Raw genomic sequence first — 25,545 nt, 5'->3', positions numbered from 1 at the left:
GATTCCTTTGATAGTTTTTTTAAGGAATCGCGTTTGAGACAACTCTGGCCGATTTATGACTGCTATTTCGAGTTCGGAAAGTCTTCTGAAGTTCAGAACAAATCCCAAATGACAACTTTCATGAATGCCAAATGTTTTCCTAAATCCAATTCAGAAGAATTTCCTTCTTAGATTCTTCTTAACTGCATTCGAGAATGAGGCCCATTGTCTTTTGCAGTAGCGAATAAACAACAAAAAACCCATTGAGTTGTGCCTTTGCATGCCCTGAACACAAATCCGTTACAGGAGCATGTAGATGGAGAAGAGGGTGGGGCCCAACACAGAGCCCTCCCAGCATATCTTCCAGCCTCAAAGTCTCTCCAAAGGCTAGATTGCTTGATAATGAAGCTGTCGCGTAAACTCCAACCTAAATTAGTAGATACGTTCAAACTAGGCTACGTTTGAATTTACTCATAGCTGTGCAACCCAGTGAAGGTAGGAACATAAGCTAACATGATGTTGTTGTCAACTGACGCTGTATCTTCCCCAGGGGTGGTCAAACTTTTTGACTCGCAGGCCACAATTGGTTCTGAAATTTGACAGAGGGGCCGGGCCAGGACCGGATGGATGGAGTGTTTGTGTGAACTAATATAAATTATGGAGCTAAATCAGGGCCAAATGTTTTGTTAATTCCACCACTGGCACCCCAGTGGTGGAATCAACTCCCCACCTCCATCAGAGACACGGACTGTCTCTCCACCTTCAAGAGAAGGCTCAAGACGCACTTGTTCCGGGAGTACAATGGTACTTAGGAATGGTTTGCTGAATCCAACGCTAGTTTCCTCAAGGTTCACAATGACTCTTGCTTAGACTGTTGCTCTTGTTGGTTAGTGGTAGCTGATTTAAACTGTTGTATTCTTCTTTTTTTAGTTAATCCTATTTTTATTGCTTTCCTACAGGTATACCTGCACTTAGAGATTAATGTTGTGTAATTTAACTTGTTTAACTACATGCTCTTATGGGTTTTTCCCTTTAGCACTATTTGTTTTGGTTGTTCACAATATGTACTTCTTGTTTTTGACTACCCGCAATGCTGTGGGGCTATCTTGTTGTTATTATCAGTGACCTATGCACTTTGTGAAGCTCTCTCTTGGAAGTCGCTTTGGATAAAAGCGTCTGCTAAATGATTAAATGTAAATGTAATACTTAGGAATGGTTTGCTGAACCCAATGCTAGTTTCCTCAAGGATCACAATGACTCTTGCTGAGAGACTTGTTGCTCTTGTTGGTTAGTGGTAGCTGATTTAAACTGTTGTATTCTATTTGAGTTAATCTTATATTTTTATTTTACTGTTGCTTGTTTTTCTACATGTACACTTGCACTTACAGATTCATGTTGTTTAAATTGTAACTTGCTTAACTACATGCTCTTATGGTTTTTCCCTTTGGCACTTATTTTTTGGTTGTTCACAATGTGTGCTTGTTTTGGCTACCCGCAATGCTTTGGGGCTATCTTGTTGTTATTATCAGTGACCTATGCACTTTGTAAAGCTCTCTCTTGTAAGTCGCTTTGGATAAAAGCGTCTGCTAAATGAATAAATGTAAATAAGACTATCTTGTACATACATTTTTTATTCTGTAGAAAAACAAAACAAAAAAACAACAATGGGTTGTATTATTACAGGTTTGAACATGTTTTAAATAACTAATTTCCAAAACTGTCCCAACTGAACTAACACATACCTAAACTATACAAGTGCATGAGAGAAGTCAAAGCAACTATCATAACCTCCCTAGACATATACTTATATGGACTGGGAAGAGTAATGTCAAGGTCCATTGTGGTAATTGTCTTCTATTGAAGATCATAAAGAGTTTTTAGGTTGTACATCCCAAATTCTATCCATGCCTTGGTTTAATGATATAATTCATTTCATTCCATTTGATTACTGGTTCCATCCGATAACCTCATAGAACAAAGCCTTGAGCAGGCGTGACTCGTAGGTGACCGTGTTCTTGCCAATGTGCACGTGGTCCTCCTCCAAGGGCTGCTCAATCATCGCTGGCTCATTTTTACCATACACTGCAGAAGCAAAGAGAGTCAGGTACAGAAATTAGGAAAGCGAGAGAACGGTTGTGGAAATGCAAAAAGGCTTTGCCTTCGGTGAAAAGTCTATGTGTATATGTGTGTAAGCTAGGTCGTACCTTCGCAGTGCTCCAGGAACTGAATACCCTCCTGCACCACAGAGTCCCTCAGCATAATCATGTGCTTGGCCATGTTCTCCAATAGGGAGAGGAAGCAGCGCTTGGCGTAGAACCATGTGTCTGTACCCAGCTTGACACCCCAGAATGAAGAACCAGTTAGCGGAGGGGAAGAAATTGAAGTTTATGGACTGGGTTCTCAAACAGTCTGCCTGATCTTATTCACACAGTTTACCACTGAGAAATAATTCCCCTTCATAGGCAATTCAATTGGTCTGAACTCCAACCACCGGCTACCTTGGCTGAAAAACTAAATGCACCCTTGACTACGATGAGAAACCAGGTGGACCCAGGTGGTCTGGTGACAAAAGTGTTAGTTGTGGGTTAACTTCCTGTAGTTTAAAATCCCAATCAAAAATCCCACAATTGTGATTAACACACAAGTCCTGACACTATTTTTATACCGTCCCCCACAATCCAGTGTGTTTCTTCTGCACAGTGCTCTTTTAATTCCACAACAGGTTGAAATAATGGTTCAGACCATGAGTTATACTGACACCTCTGACGGGGGATTTTCAACTATAACCAAGATGTCCAACCTTCTTGTTGTAGGGCTCCAGGCTCTTGATCACGCGGGTGATGCCAAAGTCATAGTTTCCCTTGGCACAATACAAGGTACTGGAAAATAAACGTGGATTTAAGATTGCACGCCACGGCTGTAGTATGTTCTATTTGGGACTGCATAGTTGGGGGTGACTTACAAGGTGTAGGGGTAAGGATAACCAAAGTGTACACTCTAAGACCTACTGTACCTATCTCAGCTGTAGGTGGGGTTCCCAGTGTCTGCTGTGGTCAACTTTGAAATGAGGAGGCTTTGATGATGCTTCATCTTCGTCAAAACAGCCAACAAGTCAAAGCACTTACCCGATCACAAGGTTGACTATGCAGAGGTGGAAGACCTTCTTGTCTGGGTCATCATAGGAGATCTGCTCCTCCTCTTTCTCGATCTTCCTCATCAGTTCTTCTGCCTGAGGTGATTGGGCCCAAAAAATTACAGACTGTGTACATCTAACTTGCATGCCCCTGTCCTGGTTAGTGTTTACACAGCCCTCAAGCACATTGGCAGAAATAAAAGTACAAAATGTAGGTGCACTTAAATTTTTCCTTGCGTCGACACAATTTCAAGGTCACCTTTTTATCACGCTCCATATACATTCATATTTAATATGTAAATGATCTTAAACAAGAATAAGGTGTAGGTAAATATTGGTTTTATTTGAAGCTAGGGATGGGCATTCGATTACATTGTCTTAATCGATCGTCGGGAGAATTAACGATGGATTTTTGATTCATCATTAACATTTTTATATAAAAATTCACTATTTATAGGCTATATTAAAATGCAGTGAAAATAGAAAAAACTGCATATTTCTGCATTGAGATCTGTATTACAAGAAGAACAACTCTTTCTGTACTCCTAGCAGTGGAGCCGACATCTAGAAGCCGGTGCTCAAACACAACCCTAGTTTTTTTCCCGAGTAATTAACAAAGCTTCATAAAAACTTTCGCCCTCAACAATACTTAATCAGAAGGGATTTTATTTGCCATGAATGTTTGCACAAACAAGGAATTTACTTTGGCAGGGAGGTGCATACATTAAACATAGGAATATTGGAACTTAAATATGTGGACTAACTATACAAAAGGAGCAAAGTCTAGCTAATACCAAAGTGAATAAAAAATAAAATATAAGTAGCCCTAATTTACAATCTAACCTAAAAATACAGATAGTGCAAACGATACAATAGTGCAAATTGCAATGTGCAGGGTGTCATTGTGCAGATTGTGATTTAAAGTCAGTGTGAGTCCTTGGCCTTGTTAAAGAGGCCAACAGCGGATGGGAAGAAACTGTTATTGTGGCGTGAGGGTTTGGTCTTGATGGACCGCAGCCTTCTGCCGGAGGGGAGTAGCTGGAACAGGGAGTGTCCAGGGTGGGAGGGGTTGGCCACAATCTTCCTCGTTCGCCTCAGGGACCTCGAGCTGTGCAGATCCTCGAGGGAAGGCAGATTGCAGCCGATCACCTCCTCAGCAGTGCGGATGATACGCTGCAGTCTTCTCTTGTCCTTGGCAGTGGCAGCAGGGTACCAGATGGTGATAGAAGAAGTGAGGATGGACTCCATGATGGCTGTGTAGAAGTGCACCATAAGGGTAGCATATCCATCTCGATGGACTTGACGATCCATTGGGTAATTTTCTCTGCTCGTTGTGCATTGCAGCTCCTCCATGCTAACACAGAGAGCAGGATGCACCGTCACTAACCAGGGTCGGATGTACGTTCTTCAAGTGGTATATAATTTGAGTCGTGGAGCAGTTGTGTTTATATTCAGCTTTGCAGTGTTGGCAGTGAACAAAATAATTTAAAAGTCAAAATGGTCTCACGCTACACTTCGCCGTGACGTCTTCATGTTTACTTTTGAAATACATGGAAACTCGCCGGTAACTGAGTAGGCCTGTGGCGTTTTTTACCAAACATTGCCGTCGTGTTTAATTGCTGCCACATAGCGAAATCCATTGCATTACTTCAAGACTCACACTACGCAACAGAACATGCATTAGCTTTATCGATGAACAAATAATGTAATCAACGAAATTCTTAATCGATCGTCGACTAATTATGCCCATCCCTATTTCAAGCACAATAAACTGTATCTCAAGTGCTTCACTGAGCAGCCAAACTAAAACATTGCAAGCAAAAAAAAACATTTCAAAATAGAAAGTGCTACTGTTTAAAAGTGCTTGTAGTGAGACCTAACATTTCATGGCTCAAAGTTTTATAGCAGGTCCCCCCTTGCTGTCGCATGCCCTTTAGATGGCCAACACCTGTAAGTTGGCTTTCTTGCCCTTTGGCCTTGGCTAAACCAGCTTGCCACACTCTCCCTAGCATCAAAATCATAGCTCCATGGGGCAATTAATTTTGACAAAGTGCCACATGAGAAACCTGAAATGTGTTGGAGGGCCGCATCAACAATAACTTGAACTTAATTCTGCTCACTATTTATTTTCCCCCATTGTAAAAAGCAGTAAAGTATATATTTTGATTAGCTGCTACTGGTTATCAGAATAATAAGGATATTCTGTAAATATTTATATAAATATTTTACATGTTGGTCAACTAGGAAAAGACAGTCGAAGTAACAGTAAAAACTAAAATAATCATTACATCAGTGTTTCATTTTATTTGTAACTAGTTATTTAACTAGCAAACCATCAGCCCGCGCCCACTGAACCAGTCAAGTTCTTATTATGTCCGCATTAGTTTTTTTCTTTAGTCCCTTAGTGCCGATTCAATTTGTAATCCTTAAACACAGCGACCTGTTCTCCAAAACTAAGAACACAGCTTTGGCTTTGACCTCAGTAAACAGATACTTAGAAGTCCATGTCTTGTTAAAAACTCTACATTCTGTATCAACTTTTCGTTTTTCATTTTCGAGGGCTAACCAACAGCTAACTCTCCTGTCGGTGAAGTTGCGCAAGCGCACATATGAAAATTGCCTGATCACTAGTCTTTCAGGACTACATATTTACTACAGCACAACACATTTATTTATTTGTTTTTTTGGATTTACCTTACGCGGACCGGATTGGGACAGCCTGTGCGCCGGTTGTGGCCTGTGGGCCTTACAATGCCCAGGTCTGCCATAACTGATTCTCTGGTGCTCAGGTCGTAATTTCAATCACACAGCACAGAGCAGTGTAGGCCTACAGGAATAGCTGGACCACAGCCAACCAGAGGCAAAGACCCGCCCCATCTTTGTCTCTGACTAGTTTAGACCACGATATGATCCAACCATAAGTGTGAGTTCCGTCAAAGAAGAAACAAACGCTAGTTCCTGGAGAGGCAGCGGATGCGAGGAGGTTAGGTGCACCGGTGCGACCTACGACATTTTTTTGTCGCACCCGTACAAATTTTGGTCGCACTCTTGAGCCCTGCCTAGGGTAATGTAATGCATCTGAAGTTTATCCCCATCTTCCAAAACTCTAAGTAGCAATTATAATATCATCATACTGAATACAAAAAATGGGCCAGGTGAATGAGAGGGAAAGACGCATCTAATCACTGCGACCATGGGAATGAAGTGAAAAATACATTTTACCCTCATAACACCCTCTGTCTAAAAAAAAGGAAAAACAAGATACATATAATAACTCTTCATTAAATTCACCCATACACACCAGCCCATGAGCCCATTTTGAGGTTCAAACTTGGGCCCTCTGAACTACAGTACGAACGCGACGACCACCTCTGTAAACATCGCTTTCAACCAGCTACGCCACCGAAAAGCTTGCTCTTTGAAGGGGAGGGTGTATGGTATTTATACTGAGGAGTAAGTTTAACCAATTCAATTCAGTTAGACGTGCACACAAACTAATGTTTACAGGTTGTAATGTGGATACAGCATGCACACACCCACAGAGGTGTACAGGTAATGTGCTACATGTACACACACTCGTGATTTTTCCAAACATACCTCTTCATTCTGGCTGGTCATGATGTAGGATACACAAAGGTTTGCCAGGACCACAGCACTAACGTTTAGTATCTGTAACAGAAAAGAGCAAATCACTCCATTTTGTGAAAAACTGCTAAACGAAAACCTCTCATGCAAAAGACTTTGAAAGATCAGGGCTGCGTTTACAGATAATGATTGATCTTCTTTATTAAAAGTGTTCTCTACGAGCAAAATAACAATTGATCCTTATATTTTACATGCATTTCCCAAACATGCTCTTCACAAGAACGGACATACCTGTCTCTTAAGAACTACTTAAGACGCTTTCCGGATTCAGAAATGTTATTGTTCTGTCCCAACTTCAAGACTTTTGTTAAATAAACTTTAACCAAAATAATTTATTAATCACGGTACACAAAAATGATTATTTACTGTTGGTACAGAAAACATTTGACCTTTATCATTAGGAGCCAAGCAGCGAAGCTGCGAGGCACCTAGTGTTATTGTTAGTTTTATTATTATTATTAGGGGCCAAGCAGCGAATCTGCGAGGCACCTATTGTTATTGTTAGTTTTTCTATTATTAAGGGCCAAGCAGCGAAGCTGCTTTGCTCAGGAAGCAAAAACATGTTTTGGCTAATAACTGTTGAAGTGTGTACCTTAATAAAGTAATTTCTTTGTCTGTTGATGTCTTGTGAGATATCAAGCTTGCCCATCGATAATATTTCATAACAACCGAATTGACGCGGCCCGTCATTTTGGATTTAATGGAAAAGTGTAAAAATCTTTTGCACGCCCCAAATTTTTTCCAATGTTTACTAAATTCGGCACAGATGATCTTCAGACCAAGCTTCACAAAGTTGTCGGATGGATTTTCCATTTTCAAAACCGTTTGTTCGGTAGAGCTGATCAAAGGCGGTGGCGAAGCCGCAAAAGACACGTGAGAGCATTACTCATCAAAAATGTGTCCTATCATCAACAAACTTCGGTTCCTTCGTTCCCACGAGAAACAGGGGAGGCCTGTGGTTTTATACCAGAACAAAAAACAATTTGAACACTTAGTACTCTCGAACGCAAACAGATGTTTCAACCAAACTTGGTGTGTTGCACAGGTTGCTGTGACTTAATTGTTGCGCAAGTGCTATGGAGGCCTTGCCCTGCTCTGGACTGCCTCCATTGCTGCTTGCAGCTATATTTAGGATTCCTAAATATTTAATATTTAGAAAGGATAAATATTATCCATAAAATGTAGTTGTATTTAGGGGCCAAGCAGCGAAGCTGTTAAATATAAAGCTGCTGTTATATAGATTTCCCGCAATTTCCGGTTTTATCAAAAACCTTTGAAAGCCTACTCCTCCTACAATTCTTTTCCAATCTTCCCCAAAAATTGCCAACATCATCTTCAGAGCAACCCTCATTCAGGCATTACTTTTCTCTTTGAAGCCAATCAAATTCTGCAACAAAGCAACCAAACAGAAATTTGGATAAAATCTCAGCAAATCTCTGAGCTATCAACACTAAACTTGGTATATCGGTGGAAGACACTACACCATGTTAACATGTACAAAGGCAACTTCATATCTCCAAAAATGATTGATATACATTACAGTGCCCTCCAAAAGTATTGGAACAGTGAGGCCAATTCCTTTATTTTTGCTGTAGACTGAAAACATTTGGGCTTGACATCAAACGATGAATGTGAAACCAGAGATCAACGTTTCAGCTTTTATTTCCAGGTATTTACATCAGGATCTGTTGCACAAATTAGAAAATATCACCTTTTTGTTCGAACCCACCCATTTGTCACGTGAGCAAAAGTATTGGAACATATGACTGACAGGTGTGTTTTGTTGCCCAGGTGTGTCCTATTACATACATTATTCAATCAATAAATACCACTGAATGTCTACACTCAGGTTCAGATTGGGTAAGATAGGTTTTGTCTATGCAGACTGTATTCAGAGGTGAAAACAACATGAAAACCGGAGCGCTGTTTTTGGGTGAAAAACAAGCAATTGTGAGTCTTAGAGAAGATGGAAAATCAATCAGAGCCATTGCAGAAACATTGGCCATAGCCAGTACAACCATTTGGAATGTCCTGAAGAAGAAGAAAACTACTGGTGTACTAAGTAACAGACGTCGAACAGGTAGACCAAGGAAAACATCAGCAGTTGATGACAGAAACATTGTGAGAGCTGTAAAGAAAGACCCTAAAACAACTGTTAGTGAGATCAGCAACAACCTCCAGATGGCAGGAGTGAAGGTATCACTATCTACTGTTCGCAGAAGACTTCATGAACAAAAGTACAAGGGCTACACCAGAAGATGCAAACCACTCATTAGCAAGAAGAATAGGAAGGCCAGGCTGGAAATTGCCAAAAAGTACAGAGATGAACCTCAAAAATTCTGGGACAAAGTTTTATGGACTGATGAGACAAAGATTAACTTTTACCAAAGTGATGGAAAGGCTAAAGTTTGGAGAAAGAAAGGAACTGCTCATGATCCCAAACACACAAGCTCATCTGTGAAACACGGTGGAGGTAATGTCATGGCTTGGGCTTGCATGGCTTCTTCTAGGACGGGCTCATTAATCTTCATTGAGGATGTAACACATGATGGCAGCAGCAAAATGAACTCGGAAGTCTACAGAAACATTTTGTCTGCCAATTTAAGGAAAGATGCAACCAAACTGATTGGCAGAGCCTTCATCATGCAGCAAGATAACGACCCAAAACACACTGCCAAAACAACAAAGGAGTTCATCAGGGGCAAGAAATGGAAGGTATTAGACTGGCCAAGTCAATCTCCAGACTTAAACCCTATAGAGCATGCATTTTACCTGCTTAAGAGGAGACTGAAGGGAGGAACCCCACAAAACAAACAACAACTGAAAGAGGCTGCAGTGAAAGCCTGGGAAAGCATCAAAAAGGAAGAATGCAAAAGTTTGGTGACGTCAATGGGTCACAGACTTGCTGCAGTTATTGAAAGCAAAGGATTTGCAACTAAATATTAAGTCTTATTCACTTAAATATGTTTTAAGTATATCTGTTCCAATACTTTTGCTCACATGACAAATGGGTGGATTCAAACAAAATGTGATATTTTCTTAGTTGTGCATCAGATCCTGATGTAAATACCTGGAAATAAAAGCTGAAACGTTGATCTCTGGTCTCACGTTCATTATTTGATGTCAAGCCCAAATGTTTTCAGTCTACAGCAAAAATAAAGGAATTCGCCTCACTGTTCCAATACTTTTGGAGGGCACTGTATGTATTGCTAACGCTAAAATAATGCTTTACACATCAGCCAGTCAAAAACAAATACTCAGATTCAATCACAAGGTCATATGAAGACTCTTGAGAATGTTTAGTACACAAATCTGTGAAAGAGTTCACTGTAAGATGAAATGTCGATTTTTGGTGAATATTTTAAATATACATGCTTGGCAAATTTCAAGAGCTTTTTTGCCAAATCCTCTCTCCCTCTCCTCCTCAGTGCGCGCGCTCCACATTCTAACACACTCACCCTTCCCTTGACACACACGCGGGCTTGGCAAGACGCACACGCAACATTTCAGGAAAGTGTGGGCTGACCAAGTCACTCATTTCTTGGTCTTTAGCAAAGGCCCATGTGGATCTTGATGGTATTGCATTTCCGATTTTGTATGCAATGGTAAAAAGTTCTCCAAATCCTGAAACCTTGATAGTAAAGGCCAAGAGTAACAACCACACTTAAACAAAAGCCCATGTGGATCTTGTTGGTATTGCATTTCCGATTTTGTATATAATGGTAAAAAGTTAAAAAAATCCTGAAACATTGATAGTATCCACCTGTTTCTCCAGCAACCAATGGGTGCTGAACTACTTCCGCTTACCGGTTTTGTGTTTCCTGTTCAGCGTCTAACCTCTACTAGCGTACCATGATATCGACAGAGAAGGCAACATTACATTGATTAGAATAAGTTGTGTTTAATTAAATGTTGTTAACATGAGCTCAGGTTACACTTGTGCCGTTGTTGGTTGCCATAACAATTCAAGAAATTTGAAGATTTTCGTCGGAAACGTCTTGCTTCGAACATCAACAACTTCAAAGAAATTGTCTGTGTCCATCGCCCTATGCTTTGCACTCCATGCCAAGGAATAAGGAACGCAAAACAGCGTGGCTTGCAGCTTTGAAACTAAAACACCCTTCAAAGAAAGTGTATGTTTGCTCTTTCCATTTCTAAAAAAAAAAAAAAAAAAGCCAACCGAACTCTATCCTGATCTGGAGCTTTATCAGGGCTACGCAATAATGGCATCACTATCAATATTGCTATTATTAATGGTAATGTTAATAGTAGGTGGATAAATAAAGACAGTAAGCATGAACATATTAAATTACAAGTGTACAAGTACATTTTGTCAAGTGCTGTGCATATGTAGTATTATATTTTTACCTTCCACAGAATAGCTGCTGCATGGCTACATGACTTCCCTAACCCGGCTGCCGACTGTCTCAATGTATTGTAGCTAATGTATTGTAACTTGCTTGCTACATGCTCTTATGGTTCCTCCCTTTAGCACTTATTTTGGTTGTTCACAATATGTGCTTCATGTTTTGGCTACCCGCAATGTTTTTAGGGCTATCTTGTTATTATCAGTGACCAATGCACTTTGTAAAGCTCTCTCTTAGAAGTCGCTTTGGATGAAAGTGTCTGCTAAATGAGTAAATGTCAATTACTCCACTTTCCCTCAGTGTTACCCATGCTGTATGTTTAGCTTCATTGACACTCTGACTGGGCTCTACTGCTGCCTTCAAAAATATCAAGCTGCTGTGTTTCTTCAACAATACTGTAGGCTACCTATTTTGTTACCATGCAAGTAAGTATATGCTTCTGTGCTTGTGTAATTACGCAACTCTTCGCCATCAACACCTTCAGAAAATAAAAGGTATTTAACAACGTCGATGTAGCTAACATTGGGTCATTGCTTTATGTCATCTAGCCACTCCGTCAGACGGGATGGATGAGGAACTGTTACGGTACTGTCGTCACGACTTGTTAAAACATCCATGGTGTGTATCCACCTCAGTTTTTTGTCCATTTGTGCTTCATCCATGGAGAAACACTGGCTTTTACAGCAAACAAGACAGCAATCTACGAGCTATCAAACGTACTCAAGCTTCGAACCGGAAAATGATAATCGGCTTCCGGTTGAAACCCGCTATGAATCATGGGTAAATTCGCTAACCAGAAAAAGGTGGATAGGCCAAGAGTAATTACCACACCACAAATGGCCCACATTACCCATAGGTGACGCTACAGGCCACGCCCTAAAGCACAAAGATACACGATTTCTGGAATGGATAGGTTCACCAAGCCCCCTCCCTTCACTCCTTTGGTTGAAATAAAGGCCCTTGTGGATCTTGATGGTATTGCATTTCAGATTTGGTATCCCATTGGTAATTCTGCAGCATAGATTTTTCTGTACAGTTACAATTTGTCAAGAATATACATTTTTCAATGGTTCGCAATGTTTGGAGGAATCCGCCATTACTGCTTGCAGTTATATTTAGGATTCCTCCGTCATCAAAAACCTCTGAAAGCCTACTCCTCCTAGTCAAATCTTCTTCAGAATTACCAAACATGATCTTCAGACCAAGCATCACAGAAGTTATCAAAAATAATTTTGATGCTCACAACCGTTTGTCCTGTACAGCCAATCAAATTCCGCAGAAAAGCCGCCAAACAGGAAATTAAGTCATATCTCAGCAGTTCTTTGAGGCAGTGACACCAAAGTTGGTATGCCTACTCTTAACTTTATTCTAAAGATGTCCTCCAAAAATGGTGTCATGTGACGAAAAGGGGGCGTGGCTGGAAGCATAAACGTGTTTTGGCTAATAACTGTTGAAGTGTTAACCTTAATAAAGTAATTTCTTTGTCGGTTGATGTCTTGTGAGATATCAAACTTGACCATCGATAATATTTCATAACAACCGAATTGACGCGGCCGCCATTTTGGATTTAATGGATAAGTGTAAAAACCTTTTACACGCCCCAAATTGTGTCATATGTTTACTAAATTTGGCACAGATGATCTTCAGACCAAGCTTCACAAAGGTGTTGGGATGGATTTTCCATTTTCAAAACCGTTTGTTTGGTAGAGACGATCAAAGGCGCCGGCGAATCCGCGAAAGACACGTGAGAGCGTAACTCAGCAACCATTTGTGCGATTGTCACCAAACTTGGGTTCCATCGTTCCCACGAGTAGCAGAGGAGGCCTTTGGTGTTATACCAGAAAAAAAACACTTTGAACACTTACTACTTTGGAACGCAAACAGATATTTCAACCAAACTTGGTGTGTTGCATGAGTGCAACGGGTTGTTGTAACTTAATTGTTGCGCAAGTGCTATGGAGGCCATGTCTTGCTCTGGACTGCTTGGCCCCTCCATTGCTGCTTGCAGCTATATTTAGGGGCCAAGCAGCGAAGCTGCGAGGCACCTATTGTTATTGTTAGTATTATTATTATTATTAGGGGCCAAGCAGCGAAGCTGGTATATCGATGGAAGACACTACAACATGTTACCGTGTGCAAAGGCAACTTCATATCTCCAAAAATGATTGATATAAAGCAAATTGAACTTATCGCTAACGCTAAAATAATGCTTTACACATCAGCCAGTCAAAAACTGATACTCTGATTCAATCACAAGTTCATATGAAGACTCTTGAGAATGTTTATAACACAAATCTGTGAAAAAGTTGACTGTAAGATCAAAGGTCGATTTTTGGTGAATATTTTAAACATGCTTGCTTGGCTAATTTCTAGCCAAATTTCCAATGAATGTCTCCCCTCCTCCTGCCCGCGCGTGCTCCACATCCTCACACACTCAGCCTTAACTTACACACGCGCGGGCTTGGCAAGACGCACACGCAACATTTCAGGAGAGTGTGGGCTGACCAAGCCCCCACTCATTCCTTGGTTTCTAGCAAAGGCCTTGTGGATCTTGTAATCTTGGATCTCTTAACAAAAGCTGATCTTTTTAGTATTGCATTTCCGATTTTGTATGCAATGGTAAAAAGTTATACAAATCCTGAAACATTGATATATATATATATGTATTTATATATATATAAATCTTTATTTCAGACGCCAAGTTCCACATAAAATAACAGACATAGAGCTATAAAAAAGAGAGTAAAACGAAAACATAAAACATAGATAATACAGTGCATAAAAAGTATGAAGACTTTTGTGCCAATGTAGTCTTAAGTTCCAAGTAATCGATAGCAGCTCTTTAGAGGGTTGACCAGAGCCTCTACTATTCAGTTCTCAGACTTGTCCAGTCGACACATGAAACCATACATCAGTTGTCTCAGGATTGCCTTACAGGTTGGTACGTGCTTAGACACAAACAACTGACTAGCACTATGCCACCTTGGCACATTAAGTAGCAATCTAAAAGCATCATTGTAGGCTACTTTCAGTATCTGTATACTCCTTTACCTGTACATAGACCACAAATGAGCAGTGCAATGGTGTTATGTAGGTTCTAAACAGGGAACATTTAACTGAATCTGAGCACATAGAAAACGTCCTTAATAACATACTGGCCTGAGAATATATTTTACAGCGCTGTTGATACATATCGTTGTCATCTGTCCAATCATCAGAAATGACATGGCAGATATTTTATTTCCTCACAAACACCAAGGGGACTGCCAGATAAATAAAAGGTAGGGAAGGTTAATTTCCTGTCCTGATTACTTCTGACTATCATTATGTGGCTTTTCTTTGCATTACATTTTATATCATGATCTAAGCCATACTGAGAGCACACCCATAGCATCTGTTGCAACAGGCTGAGTGGAACCAGATAATCTGCGTACATCAGATGATTGACAATAGATTCACCAACAAGACAGCCTGTATTTGTCTTATTCAGCTGGCTTGATAAGTCGTCCATATCCATATTAAACAAAAAGGGAAATCAAATTCCTCCTTGTCGAACTCCGTTACCAACATGGAAAGGAGCTGATACAACATTGTCCCATTTAACATGAAAAGTTTGATTGGCATACCAGAACACCAAAATCCTCACAAGAGGTTTAGGGACACCTCTCGCTATTAGCTTCATAAACAGTTTTTCATGACAAATTCGATCGAAAGCTTTGTAAGCATCAATAAAGCATAAAAATACAGATAAATTAAGACTTGTGTACCTGAGACAATCTCCTTCAGAGCATAGATACAGAGATCAGTACCATGTTTTCTTTTAAAACCAAACTGATTTTCTGCAGTCAGAATATACATTTTCAATTTCAATCAAATAATTCTCTCAAACACTTTAGACAAGATACTGGCCAATGCAATGGGTCGATAGTTGTCTTTGCTGTTCAGTTTACCAGCCTTATCTTTAACAACAGGCACTAACAGTACTGACATAATAGAGCTCGGTAGAACACCATGAACCATAATTCCAGTGAGACACATGGCTAGAAATGGACTGAGTCTATAACTGGCATTTTTTAGATGCTCTGCAGAAATGCAATCCATACCACAAGCTTTGTTGTTGTCTAGCATGTGGATGGCATCATAAATATCTACTGATCTAACTATCAAGTCTGCAGAGATACCTTTATATTCATTATCAATTCTCACTGTGTTACTTTTAACACAATTAAATAGTTGACTGTAGTGCTCATGCCATAGATCAGCAATCTTCTTTGGACAACTAACCCCTTTGATATCAGAAGGGAGGGGAGGTCTGTTATTATTTATGATCTTGACCTCCTTCCAGAAGTCAGTAAGATTGTTATTCTGCATCTTTCTGGCCAGCGAGTCTGCTTTCATTGTGTTTTCATTTCTCTTAATGAAACGAGTGCATATTTAAATCTAGCATTTGTGAGGTTTTTGTTATCAAGCAGCACTCCCTGTCTGGGTCTGCCTGCCTCTGACCAGACTCTAAAGGCTTCTCTAGCAGCAGCATGTTGCTCAGACACAAACTCATTCCAGACAGGCCGTGCGTTAGGGACCTTACTCTTGTGATTAATAAAAGGTTCACTGGAAGCATAAAGACATTTGACAATATCATCATACATGGCACAGAGCTTTTCAGCATGATGTTTATCCTTGCAGTTCATATCCGTGCACATTAGGGCATCCCTAGAAAATGCAACATCACTATGTAAGCTGTCAGTTAATAGAGAATATCTGTGCATAACCTCTTTGGTCAATTTTGACCAGTCCAGTTTTCTTGGGGGGCCAGCAACAAGGGTACACTCTCAACATTTAGCAGCATAGCAACTGGTATGTGATCAGTGGTGGCCAGCCCGTAACACATCTCTATACTTTCCAGTGAGTCATGACCATCGGCTGTGGTTACAATATGGTCTAGCCAGGAAGTTGTGTGCCACGTTTCACTTATATAGGTAAAACTTGTATCAGGCAATAACGCTTGATATAATTAATTTAGTTTCATTACAGAACTGCTGCAGATGTTGTGCGAATAAACGCTTATCTGACATGTCAGCATTAAAATTACCCATGACATAGACAAAACATGAACTATTGTCCTCTATGAAGGACTGAATAAAAGCTAACCTGTTCTGAAATTCATCCTCATGGTCATAGGATTCATATGGTGTGTACACATTTACAATAGTAAATGTATTTTCATTGTGATTAAACTCCAACCCAATAGCCCAGTCAACGTTAAGCCACACCACCTTTACCGTTGGGTCATATTTTATGTTCCACAGTATAGCTACACCACCAGCTATCCTCCCACAAACCATTCTCATGCTGAGATCGGTAGTGGACTCTCCAGCACCATGAATGTTCTTGTGTAGGGAGTTCAATTTGTCCAGGTCTTGCTTGGCCATCCAGGTTTCTTGAAGGCAGACAATGTCACTCTCGTCCAGCAATGTGTCCACCACCAAACGTCTTGATCTATCAGCAGCAGTATGTCCTACTCCGAGGCCACGAGCGTTGTATGATACAACCCGCATTAATGATCTACCACGGACCCATCAGGGCAGCTGGCCGGTGTGTCTGTCTCCCTGGTCTCTACATATAGGCCTACATTCATCCCAGCATCATGACTGAGCTGAAGCTCGGTACCCTGAGAGCGGGGGGTATGCTCTGGTCGAGCTTTTTTGAAAGTATACACCAAGGGTAATTACCACACCACAACTGTCCCACCATTACCCATAGGTGGCGCTACATTCCACGCCCTAAAGCACAAAGGCTTTCTGGAATGGATAGGCTAACCAAGCCCCCTCCCTTCACTCCTTGGGTTGAAATAAAGGCCCTTGTGGATCTTGATGGTATTATATTTCAGATTTAGTATCCCATTGGTAATTCTGCAGCATAGATTTTTCTATACAGTTCCAATTTGTCAAGAATATACATTTTTCAATGGTTCGCAATGTTTGGAGGAATCCGCCATTACTGCTTGCAGTTATATTTATTAGGGGCCAAGCAGCGAAGCTGCGAGGCACCTATTGTAATTGGTAGTATTATTATTATTATTATTCTTAAGACTGGGTGTCTATGGCAGCCCCTAGAAGCGCTTGGTCGAAAGTTGTGAAATTTGGTACACTCATTAGGGACAGTCCCCTGGTCCAAGTCACAAAGTTTCATGTCCCATACTTTGGCACTCTAGCGCCACCAACGGGTCAAAGTTGGAGTTGTGTTTACACACGCAACTTTTGAACCGTATGTCCCATTTTCAAAAGTGAGGTACCATTGGACTCCCTGGATCAAGCCGAGTGCAATGCACACCATGGCGTCAATTTCCGGTTATATAGATTTTCCGCTATTTCCGGTTTTATCAAAAACCTTTGAAAGCCTACTCCTCCTACAAATTTTGTCAAATGTTCTTCACAATTACCAGATATGATCTTCAGACCAAGCCTCACAAAAATTATCGAAGGATATTTGATTTTCAAAACCGTTTGTCCGGTACAGCCAATCAAATTCTGCAGAAAAGCCGCCAAACAGGAAGTGAAGCCATATCTCAGCAGTTCTTTGAAGCAGTGACACCAAAGTTGGTAAGCCTACTCGGAACCTTATTCTAAGGATGTCCTCCAAAAATTGTGTCATGTGACTAAAAGGGGGCGTGGCCGGAAGCATAAACGTGTTTTGGCTAATAACCGTTGAAGTGTTTAACTTAATAAAGTAATTTCTTTGTCTGTTGATGTCTTGTGAGATATCAAGCCTGGCCATTGATAACTTTTCATAATAACCGAATTGATGCGGCCGCCATTTTGGATTTCATGGAAAAGTGTAAAAACCTTTTACACGCCCCAAATGTTGTCCAATGTTTACAAAATTTGGCACAGATGATCTTCAGACCAAGCTTCACAAAGGTGTCGGGATGGATTTTGCATTTTCAAAACCGTTTGTTCGGTAGAGACGATCAAAGGCGGCGGCGAAGCCGCAAAAGACACGTGAGAGCGTAACTCAGCAACCATTTGTGCGATTGTCACCAAACTTGGGTTCCATTGTTCCCACGAGGAGCAGAGGAGGCCTGCGGTGTTATACCAGAAAAAAACACTGTAAACAATCACTACTTTGGAACGCAAACAGATATTTCAACCAAACTTGGCGTGTTGCATGAGTGCAACAGGTTGTTGTGACTTAATTGTTGCGCAAGTGCTATGGAGGCCTTGTCCTGCTCTGGACTGCTTGGCCCCTCCATTGCTGCTTGCAGCTATATTTATTATTATTATTCTTAAGACTGGGTGTCTATGGCAGCCCCTAGAAGCGCTTGGTCGAAAGTTGTGAAATTTGGTACACTCATTAGGGACAGTCCCCTGGTTCAAGTCACAAAGTTTCATGTCCCATACTTTGGCACTCTAGCGCCACCAACGGGTCAAAGTTGGAGTTGTGTTTACACAGGCAACTTTTGAACCGTATGTCCCATTTTCAAAAGTGAGGTACCATTGGACTCCCTGGATCAAGCCGAGTGCAATGCACACCATGGCGTCAATTTCCGGTTATATAGATTTTCCGCTATTTCCGGTTTTATCAAAAACCTTTAAAAGCCTACTCCTCCTACAAATGTTGTCAAATGTTCTTCACAATTACCAGATATGATCTTCAGACCAAGCCTCACGAAAGTTATCGAAGGATATTTGATTTTCAAAACAGTTTGTCCGGTACAGCCAATCAAATTCTGCAGAAAAGCCGCCAAACAGGAAGTGAAGCCATATCTCAGCAGTTCTTTGAAGCAGTGACACCAAAGTTGGTACGCCTACTCGGAACCTTATTCTAAGGATGTCCTCCAAAAATGGTGTCATGTGACTAAAAGGGGGCGTGGCCGGAAGCATAAACGTGTTTTGGCTAATAACCGTTGAAGTGTTTAACTTAATAAAGTAATTTCTTTGTCTGTTGATGTCTTGTGAGATATCAAGCCTGGCCATTGATAACTTTTCATAATAACCGAATTGATGCGGCCGCCATTTTGGATTTCATGGAAAAGTGTAAAAACCTTTTACACGCCCCAAATGTTGTCCAATGTTTACAAAATTTGGCACAGATGATCTTCAGACCAAGCTTCACAAAGGTGTCGGGATGGATTTTACATTTTCAAAACCGTTTGTTTGGTAGAGACGATCAAAGGCGGCGGCGAAGCCGCAAAAGACACGTGAGAGCGTAACTCAGCAACCATTTGTGCGATTGTCACCAAACTTGGGTTCCATTGTTCCCACGAGGAGCAGAGGAGGCCTGCGGTGTTATACCAGAAAAAAACACTGTAAACAATCACTACTTTGGAACGCAAACAGATATTTCAACCAAACTTGGCGTGTTGCATTAGTGCAACAGGTTGTTGTGACTTAATTGTTGCGCAAGTGCTATGGAGGCCTTGTCCTGCTCTGGACTGCTTGGCCCCTCCATTGCTGCTTGCAGCTATATTTATTATTATTATTATTACGCTTCTTCTGTCATTGGAGTCTATGGCAGCCCCTAGAACCGTATGGTAAAAAGTTGTGAAATTTGGCACACTCATTAAGCACAGTCCCTTCTTTATATTCACCAGCGCCAGTCATCTAGCGCCAGTCATCTAGCGCCACCAACTGGTCAAAGTTGGACTTGTGTTTACACACGTAACTTTTGAACCGTATGACCGATTTTCAAAAATGAAGTACCGTTGGATTCCCTGGATCGAGACGAGTTCAACGCACACCATGGCGTCAATTTCCGTTATATAGATTTTCTGCCATTTTGAATTTTGTGAAAAAACGTTTTTTTGCTTCTCCTCCCTCAATTTTCGTCAAATCTTCCCCAGAATTGGCACACATCATCATCAAACCAACCCTCACAGAAGTTATCAAATGATATTTGATTTTCAAAACCGTTTGTCCGGTACAGCCAATCAAAATTGGCAACAAATCAACCAAACAGGAAGTTGGATCATATCTCGGCTAATCTTTAAGAAATCAACCCCAAACCTGGTGTGATGACTCGGAACCCTCTTCTGAGGCTGTCCAATGAATTTGGTGTCATGTCATTACTGGGCGTGGCCGCGGGAAGCAAAAATGTGTTTTGGCCAATAACTGTTGATTTGTTTGCCTTTATTAAGTGATTCCTTTGTTTCATGATATCTTGGGACGTCCCGTGTGTGACCCATCATCATTTGTGATAATAGCCGAATTGATGCGGCCGCTATTTTGAATTCATTGAAAAATGTTTTTTCTCTACTCCTCCTACACATGTTGTCCAATCTTCACCAAATTTCGCAGAGATTATCTTCAGACCAAGCCTCACAAAGGCCATCACATGATTGTTTGATTTTCACAACCGTTTGCCCGGTACAGGCAATCAAAATGTGCAATTAAGCCATCAAACAGGAAGTTGGGTCGTATCTCAGCAAATCTTTGATGAATTCACACCAAACTTGCTGCATGCACTCAAGACCCTGTTCTGAGGATTTCTTGTGTTTTACGGGTCATTTGACTGCTTGGCCACCTCATTGCTGCTTGCAGCTATATTTGGTGGCCAAGCCGCGAAGCGGCGAAGCCACATAAGTGATTCTACCTTTTCTTCTTCTTCTTCTTCTTATTATTATTACGCTTCTTCTGTCATTGGAGTCTATGGCAGCCCCTAGAACCGTATGGTAAAAAGTTGTGAAATTTGGCACACTCATTAAGCACAGTCCCTTCTTTATATTCACCAAGTTTCATGTCTCCCATTGGAGTAATCTAGCGCCACCAACTGGTCAAAGTTGGACTTGTGTTTACACACGTAACTTTTGAACCGTATGACCGATTTTCAAAAATGAGGTACCGTTGGATTCCCTGGATCGAGACGAGTTCAACGCACACCATGGCGTCAATTTCCGGTTATATAGATTTTCTGCCATTTTGAATTTTGTGAAAAAACGTTTTTTTTGCTTCTCCTCCCTCAATTTTCGTCAAATCTTCCCCAGAATTGGCACACATCATCATCAGACCAACCCTCACAGAATTTATCAAAGGATATTTGATTTTCAAAACCGTTTGTCCGGTACAGCCAATCAAAATTGGCAACAAAGCAACCAAACAGGAAGTTGGATCATATCTCAGCAAATCTTTAAGAAATCAACCCCAAACCTGGTGTGATGACTCGGAACCCTCTTTTGAGGCTGTCCAATGATTTTGGTGTCATGTCATTACTGGGCGTGGCCACAGGAAGCAAAAATGTGTTTTGGCCAATAACTGTTGATTTGTTTGCCTTTATTAAGTGATTCCTTTGTTTCATGATATCTTGGGACGTCCCGTGTGTGACCCATCATTATTTGTGATAATAGCCGAATTGATGCGGCCGCCATTTTGAATTCATTGAAAAATGTTTTTTTCTCTACTCCTCCTACACATGTTGTCCAATCTTCACCAAATTTCGCAGAGATTATCTTCAGACCAAGCCTCACAAAGGCCATCACATGATTGTTTGATTTTCACAACCGTTTGCCCGGTACAGGCAATCATAATGTGCAATTAAGCCATCAAACAGGAAGTTGGGTCGTATCTCAGCCAATCTTTGATGGATTCACACCAAACTTGCTGCATGCACTCGGAACCCTGTTCTGAGGATTTCTAAAGTGTTTTATGGGTCATTTGACTGCTTGGCCACCACATTGCTGCTTGCAGCTATATTTAGGATTCCTCCGTCAGGAGGAAACCTATTGTTATTGTTAGTTTTATTATTATTCTTGTTCCATGGAAGTCAATGGCAGCCCCTAGAACCCTTCGACAACTTTTTGTGAAATTTGGCACACTCATTAAGGACAGTTGATTCTATACCTACACCAAGTTTCATGTCTCCCATTAGACCACTCCAGCGCCACCAACGGGTCAAAGTTGGACTTGTGTTTACACACGCAACTTTTGAACCGTATGACCCATTTTCAAAAATGAGGTACCATTGGATTCCCTGGATCAAGCCGAGTTCAATGCACACCATGGCGTCAATTTCCGGTTATATAGATTTTCCGCTATTTCCGGTTTTATCAAAAACCTTTGAAAGCCTACTCCTCCTACAATTTTTGTCAAATCTTCTTCAAAATGACCAGATATGCTCTTCAGATCAAGCCGCACAAAAGTTATGGTAGAGCATTTTGATCCCTACAACCGTTTGTCCGTGAGAGCCAATCAAAATCAGCAGAATAGACACCAAACAGGAAATGAAGTCTTATGTCAGCAGTTCTTTGAGGCAGTGACACCAAATTTGATATGCCTACTCGGAACCTTATTCTGAGTATGTCCTCCAAAAATGGTGTCATGTGACTAGAAGGGGGCGTGGCCGGAAGCATAAACGTGTTTTGGCTAATAACTGTTGAAGTGTTTACCTTAATAAAGTAATTTCTTTGTCGGTTGATGTCTTGTGAGATATCAAACTTGACCATCGATAATATTTCATAACAACCGAATTGACGCGGCCGCCATTTTGGATTTCATGGAAAAGGGTAAAAACCCTTTGCACGCCTCAATTTCTGTCCAAGGTTTACCAAATTTGGCATAGATGATCTTCAGACAAAGCTTCACACAGGTGTAGGATGGATTTTCCATTTTCAAAACAGTTTGTTCGGCAGAGCCGATTAAAAGTGGCGGCGAAGCCCCAAAAGACACGTGAGAGCGTAACTCAGCAACCATTTGTGCTATTGTCACCAAACTTGGGTTCCATCGCTCCCACGAGGAGAAGAGGAGGCCTGTGGTGTTACTCCGGGAAAAAAAAAACTTTGAACACTCAGTACTCTTGAACGCAAACAGACATTTCAACCAAACTTGGTGTGTTGCATGAGTGCAACAGGTTGCTTTGACTTAATTGTTGCGCAAGTGCTATGGAAGCCATGTCCTGCTCTGGACTGCTTGGCCCCTCCATTGCTGCTTGCAGCTATATTTGGTGGCCAAGCCGCGAAGCGGCGAAGCCACATAAGTGATTCTACCTTTTCTTATTATTATTATTACACATCTTCTGTCATTGGAGTCTATGGCAGCCCCTAGAACCGTATGGTAAAAAGTTGTGAAATTTGGCACGCTCATTAAGCACAGTCCCCTCTAGAAACCTAGAAAGCTAGAAAGGTTTGCCATGTTACGAGAAACAAGAAAACACTCCGATTGGCCATCGCTAGCGAAAATCGCTCCTCATTTGCATAAAGTTGCGAAAATCTAAACTCTGTCGCGTCGCTATCTACAATGCACCACGCAAGCTATTCGCCTGGCTTCATAGAAAATGAATGGAAAACATGTTGTCGCTTGCAACGCGTCGCTGCAGTGTGAACGCACTGTTAGACACTCTGGTCCCATTAAACTACACAACATGCAAAATCCGGGTGACCAACAGGATTATCTTAACTAACAAACAATAACATTACACACATTTAACCATTAACGTAGCCTATTATTGCCATCAGCTAGTACCAATTTGTGCATGTAGCTTACTCCTTGTCATCGAAACCAGTTCAGCCAGCAACGTATGACATGATTGAGGTTCAGGCAGGAGGACTCAATAGTAGTAATTACTTGATCCTTTATTACACATGATACAATACATGTTTTGGCATAATTGTTCTGCTCGCAGCGGCTCCCTGCCACACCCAACGGAGACACTGTCTCGACATCCGAGCAGAGAATGCATTCCCCCTACTAAAGTAACACAGAACCAAGGGTGAAGGCCGGGGAGGCGGAGACAGCAGATTGAAACAGTGAGCATCCTGTGTCGCACTAAGCAATGCAGAATGCAGTGATATCCTTTTTAAATAATCCGCCCTGCTAAGAAGGTGTGCCCCGACTGCGTGATATGACGAGATGCTAGTGACGTGCTAAGGTCTCGGAGTCTCCTGCATGAACCAGTTCTAACCGATTAGCATGCTGGTTGGACAACAAACTCTGATTCTAGCAGTAATTGAATCATTGGTGAACATAAGGTTTAATGCATGATAAAGCACAACTCTGATTGAGTGAAATTGGGTAATAACCCGCGCTGCTAAGAAGGTCTGACCAGACTGCGTGATATGACTAGATGCCAGTGACGCGCTAAGGTCTCAGAGTCTCCTGCATGAACCAGTTCTGCCTGATTTCTACAAATGTTTTGTTAGTAATTGAATGGTAATGTAAGCTAGCTAAAAACAATGTTAGTTAGCTTGGCTAAACTGGTTTTCATAGCGACAGAAATCAACAAATCAGATCAATCAAACTTTATTCAGAAAAGGGGGGTGGTGGGAACATAAGTAAAGGTGAAATGGTACGCATCTGTCTGCCTTGAAGCTGCGTGCGCATCCTCATTGTTTGTAAACACCCATCTATATGTAAAGATAACATCCAAGCTAGCAATTTTGCCAAATCTGACTGCAGTTTTGTACATGGACTTTAACGGTAAACTAGGTTTTCTCATTAATTGAATATGTCGTTCAATGATAGTTATGGTTGTTAAACATTTAATAAATTAATAAAATATGAGTTAAATGTAAAATCCAACTTTAATGTGTAAAAAATAGAATTCCAATCAAATCAGAAATGTGTTTAAACCTAGAGGTTTAAACGGCTACCACTGCCTAAACTGATATACACCAACTCAGAGCAATGAGTTTCAACAACCATTAGCACATTTACTCTCATGTTTTTTTACTCTACTTTTAATGCAAGACTATGTTTAAGTTATTGACTGAAATTCTCTGTCACCAACTATCTATGGAGGAACTCTCCCTCACCAGATTGCTTTGGTCATGCTTTCTTAAAAGTCCTTACTTTAATTGTGCCAAAGAAGACAATAAAATGACCAAGCTGTGTTTGGTTGATTCAACTTTATAGTTCTAAAAAAGATGACCATCTGTTTCTTTTAAAGGGGTGATTGATTGCAAAACCGATTTTACCTTGTCATAGTTGAAAAATTACAGTTTGGTGTGTAAAATAGACATACCGTGAACCTCAAAGTCCATTGAAACCTCTTTCCTATCAAAATGAAACTTCTCACTACTATTTTGAAACTGGAACTGGCAAACGCTAGCTTTTGACACAGTGCAGCATCACCTTTGTCACGCCCCAACATTTACATACAGACCAGCCCTATGGTCTGGCCCAGGATCTCAGACACTAGTTTAGCTGCGCGCTGCTCTGTGTACTTCCACGCGAACAACAAAGGAGACATTTTGAAATTGTATAAAGTACATTGAAAATGGACCATCGTAAATGCAGTGTTCCAGGCTGTAGTGGGAATGCTGACACTTTTCATAATCTTCCCAAGGAACCAGACACTCGACGGGTATGGCTGATGTTTTTCTATGAGAAGACTCCTGTGAAGTTCGACAATCATTTATTCATTTGCTCGAACCATTTTACCAAAGACAATTTTGAATGAAAACCTTGGACAATTTAAAGAAGGATTTGGTAAGCC

General features: G+C 41.0%; 1 protein-coding gene across 3 annotated transcripts in view; it reads right to left on the bottom strand.

The window, feature by feature from the left end:
- Window positions 1-1,590: 1,590 nt before the first annotated feature.
- flr (fleer) overlaps window positions 1,591-25,545 on the bottom strand; it is a 76,953-nt gene continuing 52,998 nt past the window's right edge. For 2 of the 3 annotated variants that reach the window (XM_047037368.1, XM_047037369.1), the window contains exons 15-19: window positions 6,710-6,781; window positions 3,105-3,208; window positions 2,780-2,858; window positions 2,184-2,313; window positions 1,591-2,061 (exon numbers count right to left, since the gene is read on the bottom strand). In XM_047037368.1, coding sequence (XP_046893324.1) covers window positions 1,925-2,061; window positions 2,184-2,313; window positions 2,780-2,858; window positions 3,105-3,208; window positions 6,710-6,781 — 522 coding nt within the window. In that variant the 3' untranslated portion in view covers window positions 1,591-1,924. Of the gene's footprint in view, window positions 2,062-2,183; window positions 2,337-2,779; window positions 2,859-3,104; window positions 3,209-6,709; window positions 6,782-25,545 lie in introns of all 3 variants that reach the window. The other variant, XR_006957339.1, reaches the window with a different exon arrangement.

The sequence above is a fragment of the Hypomesus transpacificus genome, chromosome 17 (assembly GCF_021917145.1).
Source record: "Hypomesus transpacificus isolate Combined female chromosome 17, fHypTra1, whole genome shotgun sequence".
NCBI lineage: Eukaryota > Metazoa > Chordata > Actinopteri > Osmeriformes > Osmeridae > Hypomesus > Hypomesus transpacificus.
Note: the sequence above shows the minus strand (reverse complement) of the source record. Positions and strands in the feature narration are given on the sequence as shown.